This window comes from Mobula birostris, chromosome 12 (genome assembly GCF_030028105.1).
Source record: "Mobula birostris isolate sMobBir1 chromosome 12, sMobBir1.hap1, whole genome shotgun sequence".
Taxonomy (NCBI): Eukaryota; Metazoa; Chordata; class Chondrichthyes; order Myliobatiformes; family Myliobatidae; genus Mobula; species Mobula birostris.
The window spans coordinates 33,766,612-33,783,401 of record NC_092381.1 but is presented as its reverse complement, the minus strand read 5'-3'; the positions used below and the strand labels follow the sequence as shown (position 1 = coordinate 33,783,401).

Genomic DNA, 16,790 nt, shown 5'->3' with positions numbered 1-16,790 from the left:
GAATCAGGCCACTAACTTCTGACTGTTGTCAGCTAGAACAGATATGCTGGGATAGAACACCTATATTACTGTAGAAAATATCTACTGGGCTCATGCCTACAAAGGACAGGATGTGAAAAGATTAAGGCCAAAATATTGATCAAGTTACAACTAAGGATGGGTTGAAATATCCAAAGGATCATGGAGATGGGAATACAATTGGAAAACAAGGGGAAAAAAATTGCCAACAGGGCACAGCAGGAGGAAAAGAGACATATGCCATAGTCACTCAAAAGACAAGACTCTGAGGATTTGAGGAACAGACTGTTGTTGATAAGTATGGTTCTTTGTACTGTATCCAACCTAAATCTGTTGTACATATAACTATTATACCCATATTCCTTTCGTATACAAGAAAAGCATCAAGTTCAGCCTTGACTGTTCCTTCACTGACTAAACAATCAGAAACTCCAGGGGTAGAAGATTCCAAAGATTCAAAAGTAAGTGAAGAAATTTCTCCTAAATTGCTTATACTGGAGCCAAAACTGCTTATCCTGGAACTAAAGTTGCCACCTGCTGAACTCTACACTCTCCAGCCTCAGGCTGTCAGAATCTCTCACAAGCCAATCATTTTCAGAAACTTACTTTGATGACATTTCATTTGTTCCTAAATACTATTGACAGTCTTCCTTGTTTTCAGCTTGCTAATAGTTATTCACCTTTCAACCTGAGAGCTTGAATCATTTTTCAATCCGTAGTGGCATGTTAATTTTTTTGCTTTCATCGATCAGCAATCTCACCTGCACTAACAAAATAGCAGAGGCCCATCATCCATTCCCATGGCAAACCATTATTAACAGGTCACACATTTAAAATGGTCCTTAATTCCCAATTTGTTTTCTTAACTTTTAACAACATTATCTAAAACCAAACTATCTTCTCATATTTCATAAGATTGTCATTACAAATGTCAAGGTTGTAAATCAGGCCTTTTGTAGTGCTCCTGTAGATGGACTTGAAACTTACTGGTTTCCCTGACATTGATATAAAGTCTCAACTTCACGGAACACCCTACTTCGGCTCAGATCGGACTTCTTCTCAATGACCTGCAAGGAATACACAGTGTGCTTTGAACTGTTCCAAGCATTGTAAAAGAAACATATGTACTGCTTTGGATTGCTTCATGTTGGAACAGGATTAATCCTCCTAGATATTGAATATCCCCATCACAGTAAGATATTATGAATTCATCAGAAGTCATAATTCCCATGCCTAGATGACATCGGCAGATACAAGCTTAAGGAAATCACAATAGCTAAAGACACAATAGCTACTGGTGTAACTGTAAGGCCACCAAACTCTGTGTTCTGCTAGTGAGAGATCTAAACTTCCGAATAAACCTACGTATAACAGATGCTCAACTAAAAACAGACTAAATAAACTCATTAAAAAGGATGGATCCACCCTTGGCTACAACCTGGACTCTTTTGAGTTAGTGGTAGGGAGGAGGCCACTAAAGAAACTGTTATCCATTATGGACAATGAGGAACATCCTCTCCATGACCTACTGAATAAACAGTGGAGCACCCTTTAGAACAGGCTCATTCAGCTCTGCTGTTACAAGGATCATTACAAAAAAATCTTTCCTACAAAATGCAATAAGCATATACAACAGTTCATCTCTGTGCAACAAGAGAACACACAGAGTGCAATAGTCTCTGTTTTATTACTTCGTACATTATTGCACAGTAGTTCACATTGTAAATTATTAGTGTATATTATTCTGTACTTTATTAGTTAATATTATTATATTTATTATTGCTAAGTGTATTTTTAAATGTTGCTGATGTAACAAAATGACTTCCCACTGGGGATCAATAAAGTTAGTATTATTAACTTGTGAGTTTCCAACTGTTCAACATGTTTCACCTGAATGGAATTTTGTTTGTAATGATTATATTCATTACATCAACATGGCAATCGAATAATAAAATCAAATGCAAAGATGATACAGATAGGCTTGAGGGACAGAGGATTAACATACTGCACAGGCCTGATCAGAAATGTAGAATTGATCTTTTACACAGAGGATTCTAAATTTCTACAGTACTGTGGGAGAGAGCCATACCGAGAAGGCCACAAACCACGTAAAAGCCTAAGATTTTTTTTGCGAGATCACCATTCCAAGAAGCTTGTTAGTATGCTCATGGACTTGGCAACTTTGAAAGCACTTTTATTTACATGTGGTGGGCATCACTGATAGTTAGCATTTGCAGGGTACCTTTAAACAGAATTTCAGTGGACACTTAAGAATTTATGTCATCGAAAAGCCAGACTGGGTGAGCCTGGCAAACTTTCTTCCTTTGAATACCTTAATAAATCTTTTAGATTTATAATAAAAAAATTTAAAAATTTAGATTCATACAATTAACAAAATGTAAATCCCTCAGCTCCCATGGTGGCTTTTGAATTCAAATTTCTGAATCACAAGTTATCGCATCTGCAGTAATTTAATCATTATACTACCATATTTAAGTTTGATATGTATCCCAGATAAAATATAGTAGGCGCATTGTAGAGAAGAAAGAAAAAAAGTGTTATCTTTCAAAAAGTAAACTCTGAAATAATTTAATCCAACTTTCCAATTATATCTGTTTTAAATGTTTATCCTTATTCTCTTCATACAACTCATCAAGCAAGCAGAATCTGTATCCTTGAACTCAATTAACTCTATTAGCCACTTCGTGCTGTTTCCATTTTTTTTTCCTTGCTCTGAATTTCCTCAGAAATTAATTCAGTATCATGACCCTTTTGAATCAGGCCTAATGTTACAATAAAACTCCAGGATAAGACCAACAAATGATAATGTAAGGTTATAAATCTTCCATTGATTCATAAATAATGTATTTAAAATAATTAACAACTGCTCAGTACAGTCCAATTCCAACATATGACATACTTCAAAAGCAACCATATTAAACAATTCAACTTACCTTAACAGCGCATTCTCTTCCAGTGTGCAGATTAACACAGCCTTGGACTTTTGCATAAGTTCCTTCTCCTAATAGTTCATCAGACAGCCTGTACAAGTCTTTCAATACATTTGAAAGATTAAGTAAACAATTATTTTCAGAGCAGTTATAATATTTGCAATTCATTAACAAGGAAATCATGCTGAAACAATGCAAATAATGTCAGAATGTAAAGTATAACAAGGAAAAGACTTGTTTTGCTGCTTGTCATGTTTTGTTTCATTTCGTTGTGTTCTGTGTTGCTCTGCTGAATATTGTGGACATGCAATGTTGGCGTCCGAATGTGTGATGACACTTCCGGCTGCCTTCAGCACATCCTTGGGTTGTGCTGGTTGTTAACATAAACGATGTATTTCTCAGAATGCTTGATGGACAAAAATAATTAATCTGAATATACACAAGCAATTGGAAATTAAGGCATAGCTTAGATCAAACACTGATATAATGCATTCACTATAAGTCTGGATTTCTCAAAAAAAAAATTACATTTACTAATCGGCTTTTTCGTGCATGCAATTATACTAACAGCTTTAGTAGCACAATGAAAGGTTGATGGAAGACTGCTCTTTCTAACTAAACATGTTAGAAACTAATGGCAAAATTACCTTATTCATTAACTTTGTTAAAGCTATAATCTTTCAGAGACACTCAGAAGACATCTGAAATCTAAAACAGTCTGAAATGCTATGGTGGTTATTTGTGGTTTTATATTGCCACAGCCTGGCAGCTGTGAAGAGAAGTGAGTGAGAAGAGTGTAATTAAACAAAAATCTCATAACAATTGTATGGGATTCAAGTAATTTTATTCTGACTTTGTTTCAAATTTTCTTGAATTACCAGTATTTAATAAAATGGAAAGTGTCAGAGACAACAGAAAACCAGATCCAATATTCCTTAAATGCCTTATGACTCAGAATTGTTTACTTAAAATTAAATGGAGGTGGAAACCTCTGAAATTTGAAAACTTTTTGGAGTATGTAATTGATCTGGATTGGAACCATGGAATAATATCTACAAACGTTTGTACAAGAAAATCAATGACATAGGGCAGCAGGTAGTTGCTTACAAGAAGATGAAACAACATTCAAAATTAGAAATCAGGAAGAATCTATATCAAGGATATTCAAATGTCTCTATTATAATATTACTTTTGCGATGTTGACATCGGCAAATGATTATGTACTTAGGTAAAAGTAAATGACTTCTGGAAAATTTAAAAGGTAACGTATTTCATGGACAAAGGGTTTCATCCAATGTTTTCCTTCTAGAGCTCAATCGTTGTAAAAAAAAATTAACTGAGTAACAAGGTGATTACAACAACGGATTAACAATGTTTAGCCAATTTACCAAATTTTCTCTAAGTTAGATATCTGATGAGAGTAATCTATTTAGATTTCAAGATCCCTATACTATTTCATATCCTGTCAAAAATGCTCTTGGTTCTCAGTCGAGACCAGAAGTGGTAAGGAAGTAAAACAAATCAAGTTGAAATTGAATGGCCAGTGTATTATCACAAAGGTAAAATAAGGTATTTATTTATTATCTTTAAAAATTATTTACAACACAGAATATCCAATGCATCAAGGACATCACTAAACTATGTGCAGTGATAAGAATTGCTTCAAAAAGAAACCCTGACTTATCAAGTCAGCTGTTGGACAGTAAACATTGGAATTTGACAACAAATCCTATTTTCTTCTAGCTGACAGTATATCCAAGTTAAAACAGCAATTTTCATTACAGTAACATGACATTAGAACACTCTTCAAACATCCAGACATTTCCAGATGGCAGACTTCAACAATAATATGGAGCATTGCTGAGGGATGTGCAGTGACCCAGTATAAAACCAGTCAACTGCACAACCATTACATAATACAACATAACCATAACAAACCTGCTATTTACAGATTCAATAGCATCCGAGGTCAAAGACTTGGATCCACTGAATAGACCTTGGACATTTTCAGTCTTGCACAATGGGTACACAATAAGTGGGTCTGGGTCTAGGGGAGGTGAGGCATAAGGTCATTAAGTCAGGACCTCATGAGAAAACAGAGGAGGGGCATGGCTGTGGGGTGGTGGGCAGTCTGTAGAATAAAGTGTTGTGAATACTTGTGGTAGATAAATAAATAAATGAGCTCCTGCTTCCTGGGGCGGGTTAGACTGGGAACTATTCCTGGAGATTTTAAATTTATACCGTGATTAACCTTGCTGTTAGGAGAATGCAGAATGAATGGCACACAATGTAATGCAAGCCAGTTTCTCCAGCAGCATCTAAAAGAATGATGCACGGTTGTCAATAGCTGCATAGAAGATGTCTCATCCTCATAAATTTCCAACCAAATTTTTGCGTGTTCAAATGTCCAGGCATGTGATACATTCTCTACTGAAAAAAATTTTATAAGCCATTAAAGTCAATAACCTTCAAACTTCCCAGTAAAGCTGTCCAATGCTCTGGCTTTTTTCTTCTTCTTGTTGCGCTTGCCACTATCAACAATATTGACTGGTTGGCTTGACATCATTTCTATTACAATCCAAAATACAGAAGAGTATTTGTAAACAGACAATAAACATGGTGCATATGTTTAAAAGAGACAAGGTTTAATGGAGGGACAGGCAAAATATTGGGGGATCAAATGCAGGGTGGAGCATCATCGAAGGATGGACCAACTAGAGGATGAGGCAAGGAAGCAAATCAGATGGTGGGGGGAAAAAACATTGGGAACACAGTTCAGAACTAGAGTTCATAGCACTTACAAGACCTTGGCAGTGAGGTGGCAGGTTGGAGGCACAGAAACAAATAATAACCCAAACCGTAGAAAAATTCCATGACATATTTCACTGCAGTATTGAGAAACAGCTTCATTAAAACAATCTTTTATTAAACCTGGGTGTTTATTTTCACCTCAAATATGTGGAAAAACCTTCGTTCAGGAGAGAAGGATGAGGGAACAGATGATAGGGGAGCTTAGACAGGTGTGTTCCAAAGGTATTTACTTTCATTTTGCTGTAACCACTATTTTCCAAAGCCTGGGAAAAGTGGCTGCCCACAAAATTTTCAACAAAATATTAGCTCTCTTATGGGATGGCACAGAGACATTGGTGGAAGAGCTGCTGTCTGACAGCACCCACAACCCGAGGTCAATCCTGACTTCCAGTGCTGTTTATATGGAGTTTTCCCTGCTGCTCCAGTTTCTTCCCATATCCCAAAGATCTGCAGATATGTTGATTAACAGATCACTGTAAAAACTGCCCCTAGCATGGAGGATGACGTAGAGAAGAATTGGTCAGGTACAGACATGATAGGCCAAGCATCTTGTATCCATGCTGTACAATGTAACAATAACTTATTAACATCAACCTCCTGCTACCTACCCATTTATCTGCAGGCTGTTTTCTCATAATGCTGTCAGATTTAATTCTACACACCTGCTTCTATGTGCATCTTGTATTAGAATATTAAAGTTCACTCTGTCCTTTCCATGGATGCTACGTGACCCAACAAATGCCCCCAGAAGGTTTTGGTTGTACTTCTAATTTCCAGCATATGCCACACTTTTCTTCAGTTCAATTGTAAAAATTGCTATCAAATGGGAAAATAAGTAACTTATGTTTTTGATACCTGATTTTCTCTGACAATTCTGGATCATTACATCAGGACAGTTGGTTGTGTGATGATTAGAGCATCTGCTATTCTTAAAATCATTTACAGTGATCGGGATAGATTACGAACTCTGAAACAAAGTATCCATCAATTACTTAAACATAAAATACTACATCATACTGCTAAGTGCTATAACAACACAAGGAAGTAAAAATTGAAAATATATCACTGCTGACAGTGCTCATCATTTATTTCAGTATCTGATCCTGTTTCTTAGGTACTTCTTCCTACCCAGTCTTTTTATACCTGGATTTCTGTCACCATCAACCTTAATTATACTCTTATGAGGCTCAGGCTGACCATCCTGAGCCTCATAAGAATCAGAATTTCAACAATTTACAGTCATATGTGAAAACAAACACCTCATCTTTAAACAGCCAATGCTTTAACTTGAGATTACTTCCAGAATGTTTTCTCATGCTGTACAATCTAACCTGCCAATTCGTCTCAGCATTCGGAATGTCTTATTCCAGTCACCTCTCATCTTGAAATTCCAGTGAAAAACCTATTTTACTAATTTTCTCTTTATCAGGCAAACCTTCTTTCCAGGAATCATCTCACGAAAGAAAGAGAAGATAATGGAAACATACAGTAGGTCAAACAACTCCTATAGAGGATGTTAACATTTTAGATCGACGACTTTTTCCATTAGAAACATAGATAGATAGAAATTTAATATGAATTAAATGGTAAAGAGGCAGCAAAGTCCATGATAGGTATACATTGAAATACATTAATGTTGCCACTGGTGTTGGCTGAAGGTGGTAAAAGGTGATTTGTTTCAAAAACAATTGTTGGACTGAGAGACTGTTGCTGAAAAACACAAAATAATAGAAAGCGCTAGAAACAACAGGTAGCATCTAAGAAGAAAAAAACATTGCAAGAATAATGACCTTTCATTAAAATGCCTTGTATATAAACTGGAAAAAGATTATCTGAAATTGTTGAATTCAACATGATTGTAACATGTCCAGTAAGGTGGTGGTGCTTTTTGAAGGCTTACTTGGAACAGAGAGACCAAAGATAGAGGTCAACGATGGTGAAGGAAAGTGGTGTAGGAAAGGAACAAATTTGGTCTCTATTCAAGGATGAATTAAAATATCCTTAGACCCTGCTTCTGTGAAACATATAGAAAAGTGAAATAGACATCTGTTTGAGTATTAGCAGTAATACCCAATAGTCAGGTAATCTACTACTCCAGCACTACTACACTACCATAGTGTGTTGAATTATTTTTTCTGTGGTTGCTTTTTCATCCTCTTTTTTTAAGCAAATTAAAGAATGTTGTTACTGAGGATTTGGGTGCTGGCTGGCAACAAGAGGCAGCAAAATCTCTTGCTCTTTCATTTTGTATGCTTGGGTCTAGAGTTCCAACGTTCCCATGCGTTATACTACACCGTCCCTTCCACCAAACAGTGACATCAATAATGTTGTAGGAATAAACACGCTCATTAACAGGCAACTTGACCCAATGGTCCAGAATGGAGTTCAGCAAGTGGAAAGCCTCCTGTTCACTGAAAACACTCACTGGGCTTAATACAAATTAAGCTATTAAAAATGTGGCAGCCATATCTTCACACGCAATTCCAATGAATTTAAGTACTATAGATTTGAATAGGAATGAAAACTTGAACTTCCCTTCATACAATATGAATATTGGTGTCAATTGGTAAATTTAAAAGCAAACTATTTTAAGTTTAAAGTTGCAGTACATTGCTATACTTATTTCTTTTCTTCTTCCCCTTGCACAAATGCTTCAGCACATGCTGCAATCAGGATTTGAAGGCAGTGTAACCTTAGGTGGGAATTTACACAGAGAGGATTATTTGATGACACAACCATCATAACCAAGTTAAAGAGACCTTTCCCAAAATTCATAAAGCTTTATTATCGCATGGGTCAAGGAAACAATTTAATAGGGTTTAAGATCAACATAGCCAAAGCCTAATTTAGGAACAATAGAAGTTAATAACTCCTATTATATCAGTTTCAAACAATATTAAACACAAAGGCTTTTTTTTAAAAAAAGATACATGGATTCATTAAATTATTCAACAATAGGATGTAAAATTTCAACCGGTCTTCCCAAATACTTCGCCCTTAACTACTTCTCTTACTAATCACATTATGGAAATGAAGCAAGTGGCAGACTAGCTGCAAGGAGGAAAAGCTTTTTATGTTGTTTTATGAATAAATGCTGTTACATTATTATTAATTTACACATCTCCTTTAGTTTTGATATTTTCTAATAACTAAGTCAAGACAACATGAAACATTCAAAAATTGCAGATGCAGGGAGTCTGAAATAAAAACAGAAATTGATGGAAGTGTTCAGCAAGTCAGGTGGAATCTGTGAAAACAGCAACTTTTTTCAAACTTTTTTTAAAAACAGATACAGAATGGAATAGGCCCTTCCAGCCTGTGAGCCGCACCGCCCAGCAACCCCCAACAATTCTGATTTAACCTTAGCCTAATTACCAATTTACCTACCCGATACATCTTTGGCCTGTGGGATGAAACTGGAGGGCCCAGAGAAAACCCACACATTCCACGGGAGGACGTACAGAGGACACCAGAATTGAACTCCAAATTCCAATGCCCCGAGCGCTAATAACACCCCGATAACTGCTATGCTGCTGTGCACCCAGGTTTAATACATCAGGTTCAGGACGCTTCCTCATAATCACACATTTACCATTTCTTTCCACAGATATTGCCTGACTTGCTGAGTATTTCCAGCATTTTCCGTTTTTAATTCACTTTGTGATCTAATCCAGTGGTTTCTCAATGTGAGCCATATGCCCCACCCCCCCGGGGGGGGGGGGGGGCGGCATGCAAGATTTTAGAGGGGCCGCAAGTGAAAAAGCATAACTGGGGACCACAGGAGTTTCTGAATGGACCATGATAATTTACAGTTTTAATGAAATATTACTAAAATATATATAAAAAATGAATATATATACATTAATTGGAACCCTGAATGAAATCAATGGGAAAATAGGATGGATATTGCAAATAATGCAGCAAAGCAGCTTAGCTCTTTCCACAGCTCTCGGCAAAAACAAAGTTGTTTTTAAATTGGATTTCCCACCTCTTACCTAGTTGAATGTGGTTTTAGTTAAGCTCTTTCGCCTGCTAACAAAAGCTCTTAACCGTCTTGGCATTGTGGAAAGAGGTGATCTTTGATTATCTTTAACCCAGTTGAAACCAAACATTCAAAAACTCACTAACTAGCTTGCATCAGTCGCAAGGATCTAACAAAATTGTGTGCAGCTTTGGTCACATACCTACAGGAAAGATATCCATAAAACCACAAGATATAGCGGCAGAATTAGGCCAATCAGCCCATCGAGTCTGCTCTGCCATTCTATCATGGCTGATCCTGGATCCCACTCAACCCCATACACCTGCTTTCCCACTATATCCTTTGATGCCCTGACCAATCAGGAAACTATCAACTTCCACCTTAAACATACCCACAGACTTGGCCTCCACCACAGTCTGTGGCAGATCATTCCACAGATTTGCTACTCTCCGACTAAAAAAAAAAATTCCTCCTTACCTCTTCTAAACGGTCGCCCCTCAGTTCTGAGGCTGTGCCCTCTAGTTTTAGATATACCCCTCATAGGAAACATCCTCTCCTCTCCACATCCATCCTATCTGGTCCTTTCAATATTCGGTAGGTTTCAATGAGATCCCCACACATTTCTTTTAAATTCCACTCATATGTTCATACCTTCATTCTCAGAATCATCCTTGTGAACCTCCTCCACACACTCTCTAATGGCAACACTTTCTTTCTGAGATATGGGGCCCACAACTGTTGGTAGTACTCCAAATGCAGCCTGACTCGTGTCTTATAGAGCCTCATCATTATCTCCTTGCTTTTATATTCTATTCATCTTGAAATAAATGCCAACATTACATTTGCCTTCTTTACCACAGACTCAACCTGTAAATTAACCTCCTGGGGGTCTTGCAAAAGGACTCCCAAGTCCCTCTGCACTTCTGATGTTTGAACCGTCTCCCCATTTAGATAATAGTCTGCACTATTGTTCCTTTTACCAAAATGCATTATCGTACATTTCTCACTGTATTCCATTTGGCACTTTTTTGCCCATTCTTCCAATTTGTCCAAGTGCTGCTACAATCGTATTGTTTCCTCAGCACTACCTATCCCGCCACGTATCTTCGTATCGTCCGCAAATTTTGCCACAAAGACATCAATTCCATTATCCCAATCGTTGTCAAACAATGTGAAAAGTAGCAGTCCCAATACTGCCCCTGAGGAATACCACTAGTCACTGGCAGCCAACCAAAAAAGGCTCCCTTTATTCCCATCAAAGTTGCTGGTGAACAACTGGTTATCCAGTTAGTCCTGACGAAGGGTCTCGGCCTGAAACGTCGACTGCACCTCTTCCTACAGATGCTGCCTGGCCTGCTGCATTCACCAGCAACTTTGATGTGTGTTGCTTGAATTTCCAGCATCTGCAGAATTGCTGTTGTTTCCCTTTATTCCCACTCGTTGCCTCCTGCCTGTCAGCCATTCCTCTACCCATGCCAGGATTTTTTTCTGTAACACTATAGGATTTTATCTTATTAAGCAGCCTCATACGTGGCACCTTATCAAATGCCTTCTGAAAATCCAAGTAAATGACTTCCACTGCCTCTCCTTTGTCCACCCTGCTTGTTACTTCCTCGAACAACTCTAACAGTATTGTCAGGCAAGATTTCCCTTCACAGAAACCATGCTGAGTTTGACATTTTATTAGTCTCCAAGTACTCTGAAACCTCATCCTTCATAATAGACCAACACTTTCCCAACCACTGAAATTAGGCTAACTGGCCTATAATTTACTTTCCTTGCCTTCCTCCCTTCTTAAAAGAGTGAAGTGACATTTGCAATCTTCCAGTCCTCCAGGACTATGCCAGAATCAAATGATTCTTGAAAGATCATGACCAATGCATCAGTTATCTCTTCAGCAACCTCTCTCAGGACTCTGGGACGTAGTCCATCTGGTCCAGGTGATTTATCCACCTTAAGAACTTCGAGTTTGCCTAGCACTTTTTCCTTTGTAATTGCAATGGCACTCTCTCCTGCTCCCCAACACTCATGGACCTCTGGAACACTGCTAGTGCCTTCCACAGTGAAGACTGCTGTAAAGCCATAGTAATAATATTGTGCTTTTTTGTTGCTAGTTGGAAGAATATTATATATATTAATAAAGTAACCTATTCAGAGTCTTGAAATAGTTTAATTTTTCATACCCACCTGTAACATTATATTTAACATATTCCTATAATCTATTAAAACATAAATATGGACTATATAAGAATAATTAGTACAGTTAACCAAAAACTTTAGCAATTAACAGAGACTATGGGGGTGGGAGCCACAGAGGTAAGTGAAAGTCACAAGTAGACCACAAGTAGAAAAAGGTTGAGAACCATTGACGTAACCTGAAGTACAGCATTGATTATCTATTTTTGGGACAAATAAGACAATATCATCTGATACCAATCCACATGTATAATTCCTGTTTACTAACCAGTTGTATTTTACAGAATATACAGTTTAGTTTACAGAATTGACAAAGTCATGTAATTAAACGACAAACAAGAGAAAAATTGCAGATGCTAGAAATCCGAGCAACATAGACAAAATGCTGGAAGAACTCTGCAGGCCAGGCGGCCTCTATGGAAAAAAGTACAGTCGACGTTTCGGGCTGAAACCCTTCAGCAGGACTCAGGATACATGGCTGTAAGTAGCAGGTCTGGGTAAGCACGTGGTCGAAAAGTTGAACAGGATCACAGCAGGGATCACAGTGGGACAGCAGTGAGAGTTTCACTGAACTCCCACCATGTAAATCCGTTACAGAACAGATATTACAGGAAACACTGAATGAATTCAGCTGATTATTATTTTTAATCACTAATTCCATTTATGAAATCTTTCAGGTTTACCTGAATTTACACTAATTTTCTTTTCAAAAATGAACTTCTTTCAAAGCAGAAATAACATTAAGAGAACCAAAAGGTAACAATAAATTTAATGCCTTTTTTGAAAAAGTAGATTTAATTAACAAGGTAGATTTAATCACAATAAGATTGTATCTGTGTGTTTGTTTTTTTTCCCCATTCATCGGACATTTAGATTTCATGTACTTTTCTAGTAGAATTTGCCTTTGTAATCTATATAGTAACTTCATTAGCTAAAAAAGTTGGTTCCCAAAAAAAATTATGAAACTTCGTAAAAAAATAAAAATTTTCAAAACAAGCTTACATAAAACATTCAATCTTATTGATATTGATTTTGAACTACAGTATGTGCCACCATGACAACTAATGGCCTCAAGTCTCTGTCATAATTGCCTGAACCATAAAAAGCAATAGAACCATAGATTATCTACATTAACCAATTATTCTTTTAATTACAGCATTTGTGGCAGACTCTCTTAGTACTATCACAGCAATTATGCACCATCTTGTTTATTTTAAGCTGCAGATCAATCATTTCATGTAGATAGTAAAATACTAACCTGATAAAAAATAACCATACCCATAATAGTTCTGTTGTATATTTCTTCAAACCTTTGCACTATCACATTATTGTCCAACTTTCAAATAGGTGGGTACTCTCTCTGATTGGCAAGACTGATTTTTCATTGTTATCCAACAGGTGAATATTCATATTTGATTAGGAATTCAGCATTGCACATGCATTAATCAATTATTTCTCCATGTCTCTCACTAGTTTTTCCTTTCATATTGCACAATCACAAACTGAGAATACTTAATACATCCTGCACTAAGGGCAACTATCTTATTTCTAGCTTTTTCTGCAATATCTGAATGATGCAATTTCCTCTACAAATATACACAAATAAGATAATCATAAGCTTTAGAACTTTATGATTCTTGATCAGATTGAGGAAGAGGCTAGATTAAGATCAAGGTCTCAGACACAGCTCAAACTCATGGCAGACCAGGCAGCAGTGATCTCTACCCTTCTATATGCTACTCAGAGCTGAACTACTTAGAGCAAACATCTCTCAAGGCAGTGTAATAAATATCACTGCTGTCTGAAAAGAAATCTTCCAAATTCTCTTGAAGGTTAATGGAACCAACATCAGCATTCTCTCATGGACTAACATCTCTAACCTATTTACTCTTGGTTGGCTACATTAGACAGGCCCCAATGTTCACAAGACGGACTCCAAACTCCCAAAATGGACACTACTTCCAAGCTCTATCATGGGAAGAGATAACCAAGCAAATAGAGAAAGTTACAAAACAATGATCAAAGTTTCCTTGAAGTACAATTGTCCTTGGGAACTTCTGATTTGCCTTTATTTAAAGTGGAGAAGTTGCTTTCAAGTTGATATTGACAACCTCAAAATTATGTGTTGGGAACACAAAGAAAGTCCTGCCCAAGTGGTGGAAGGAGTGCACATCTCCACAAACTACTCACCCATCCAGTCAGGTACATACTGCACCATTTCTATAGTGAAAATGACTCAAACACATTTATAATTAATTTTACTGAAAACTGCAAACAATTCAAAAAAAATAATATACCCTCATACAATATTGTCCTTCAGAAACAATCATTTACAGAAATGTTTCCTCAGCTCCTCTAAACAGGAGCATAAGGATTAAAAAGCATTAATTGAACACATTTATGTGATGTATGTATACACTGAGTTAGTTAAAATATCACAGGGGAGAGGAGATAAGTTAATAGTCATAAAGACCTGCTACATCAGGCAAGTCAGTGTATGATTCAATTGTGGCATTCCACTGTCAAATTACCTGCCAATATATCTGAAAAATAATATATTCTAGGCAAGCTTGAATACAGAACCAGGTTAATAAAATTTATCCACACATTTTAATTTCCTCTGCACTGACTGTGCAAAATTATAGCATTGTTGTTGCAAGACTCAATATTCAGAATAAAACATGTTTTACAAGAAATCCATCACAGCAGGACTGCTGCAATACATCAGTAGTGATACATTATATAGATAGTAGTGGATACATGCAATATAGAACTGCAATATGTCTGAAAAGAGGATGCTGTCTAAGTTGCATGCCATCTTGGTCAATGTCTCCCATCCACTACATAATGTACTAAGTGGGCACAGGAGTACATCAGCCAGAGACTCATTCCTCCAAGATGCAGCACAGAGCGTCATAGGAAGTCATTCCTGCCTGTGGCCATCAAACTTTACAACTCCTCCCTTGGAGGGTCAGGCACCCTGTGCCGATAGGCTGGTCCTGGACTTATTTCATAATTTCATAGTTACATATTACTATTTAACTATTTATGGTTCTATTACTATTTATTATTTATGGTACGACTGTAACAAAAACCAATTTCCCCCTGGGATCAATAAAGTATGACTATAACATACAACATCGAACAGTACTGCACAGCAACAGGCTCTTCAGCCCACAATGTTGTGCCGAAACAAATAAATTAGTAATCAAATGGCCAACTAAACTAATCTCTTGTGCCTACACAATGTCCATTTCTCTCTATTTTCCTCGCATTCATGTGCCTATCTAAACATTTCTTAAAAGTCCCTAATGTATCTGCTCTAGCACCACCCCAGGCACCCACCACTCTCTGTGTAAAAAAAAACCTGCCTTGCACAACTCCTTTATAGTTACCCCCTTTCACTTCAAATTCCTCCCTCTGGTATTAGACATTTCAACCCTGGAAAAAAAGATACTGTCTATCTACTCTATCTATGCCTCTCATAATATTGTAAAACTCTATCAGATCTCCCTTCAGCCACTCTAGAAAAAACACCTCGTCAGTTCAAACTCTCATTACAGCACATACACTCTTAACACAGGCAGCATCCTGGTAAAGCTCTTCTGCACCCTTTCCAAAGGCTTGACATCTTTCCTATAATAGGGTGACCAGAACTGTAGGCAATACTTCAGATGCAGGCTAACTACAGTTTTATAAAGCTGCAATGTGATTTCCTGACTTTTGAACTCAATACCTCAACTAATAAAGGCAAGCATGCCATATGCCTTCTTAACCATCTATCAACCTTAAAGCAGGTTGATAGGGTGGCTCAGAAGGCATATGGCATGCTTAACTTGGGGACCCTAAGATCCCCCTGCTCATCAACACTTAAGGGTATTGCCCTTAACAGCATACTGTCTTTTTAGATTTAACCTCCTCGGGTGCAACACTTCACACTTGGCCGGTTAATGTCCATCTGCCATTTCTCTACCCATATCTGAACCTGATCTATATCCCACTGTATTCTTTGTCATTCTTCTATCACAACACTAATCTTCGTATCATCTGAAAACTTCCTAGCCTACCATGTACATTTTCATCCAAGTCAATTAGATACATCACAAACAGCAGAGGTTCCAGTACAGATCCCTGTGGAACAGATACATCACGAACAGCAGAGGTCCCAGTACAGATCCCTGTGGAACATCACTAATCACAGACCTCCTGCTGGAAAAGGTCCCTTCGACCAGCACCCTCTGACTTCTACAGGCAAACTAGTTCTAAATTCAAACGACCAATTCGCCATGGATCCCATGCATCTTAATCTTCTAGATGAGACTTCCATAAGAGACCTAGTCAAATGTTTTAATAAAATCCATTTAGACAACATCCACAGCTCTACTTTCATCAATCATCTTCATTCAAAACACTCAATCAAGTTAGTAAGACAAGTCTTACCCCACACAAAGCCATTCAGGCTCTTCCTAATTAAGCCATGGTTTTCCAAATACTCATAAATCCTATCTCTAAGAATTCTCTCCAGTAACTTCCCAACCATTGACATAAGATTCTTAAGTCTATAGATTATCCCTGGTTCCCTTCTTGAACACGCAAACAACAGGAATTCTGCAGATGCTGGAAATTCAAGCAACACACATCAAAGTTGCTGGTGAACACAGCAGGCCAGGCAGCATCTCTAGGAAGAGGTGCAGTCGACGTTTCAGGCCGAGACCCTTCGTCAGGACTAACTGAAGGAAGAGTGATTAAGGGATTTGAAAGTTGGAGGGGGAGGGGGAGATCCAAAATGATCTTTTATGTGTGTTGCCCTTCTTGAACAGCCTTCTTTGCTA

General features: G+C 37.5%; 1 protein-coding gene across 8 annotated transcripts in view; it reads right to left on the bottom strand.

Moving 5' to 3' along the window:
• The window catches only part of LOC140205826 (MAP kinase-interacting serine/threonine-protein kinase 1-like), an 83,796-nt gene that overhangs the window by 55,568 nt on the left and 11,438 nt on the right, over positions 1-16,790 (bottom strand). For 3 of the 8 annotated variants that reach the window (XM_072273573.1, XM_072273567.1, XM_072273568.1), the window contains 4 exons: positions 6,636-6,747; positions 5,436-5,537; positions 2,973-3,070; positions 1,006-1,085 (listed from right to left, as the gene is read on the bottom strand). In XM_072273573.1, the coding sequence (XP_072129674.1) occupies positions 1,006-1,085; positions 2,973-3,070; positions 5,436-5,537; positions 6,636-6,663 (308 nt within the window). In that variant the 5' untranslated portion in view covers positions 6,664-6,747. Of the gene's footprint in view, positions 1-1,005; positions 1,086-2,972; positions 3,071-5,435; positions 5,538-6,635; positions 6,748-8,389; positions 8,408-16,790 lie in introns of those variants that run through there. The other 5 variants (XM_072273572.1, XM_072273571.1, XM_072273569.1 and 2 more) reach the window with 4 other exon arrangements.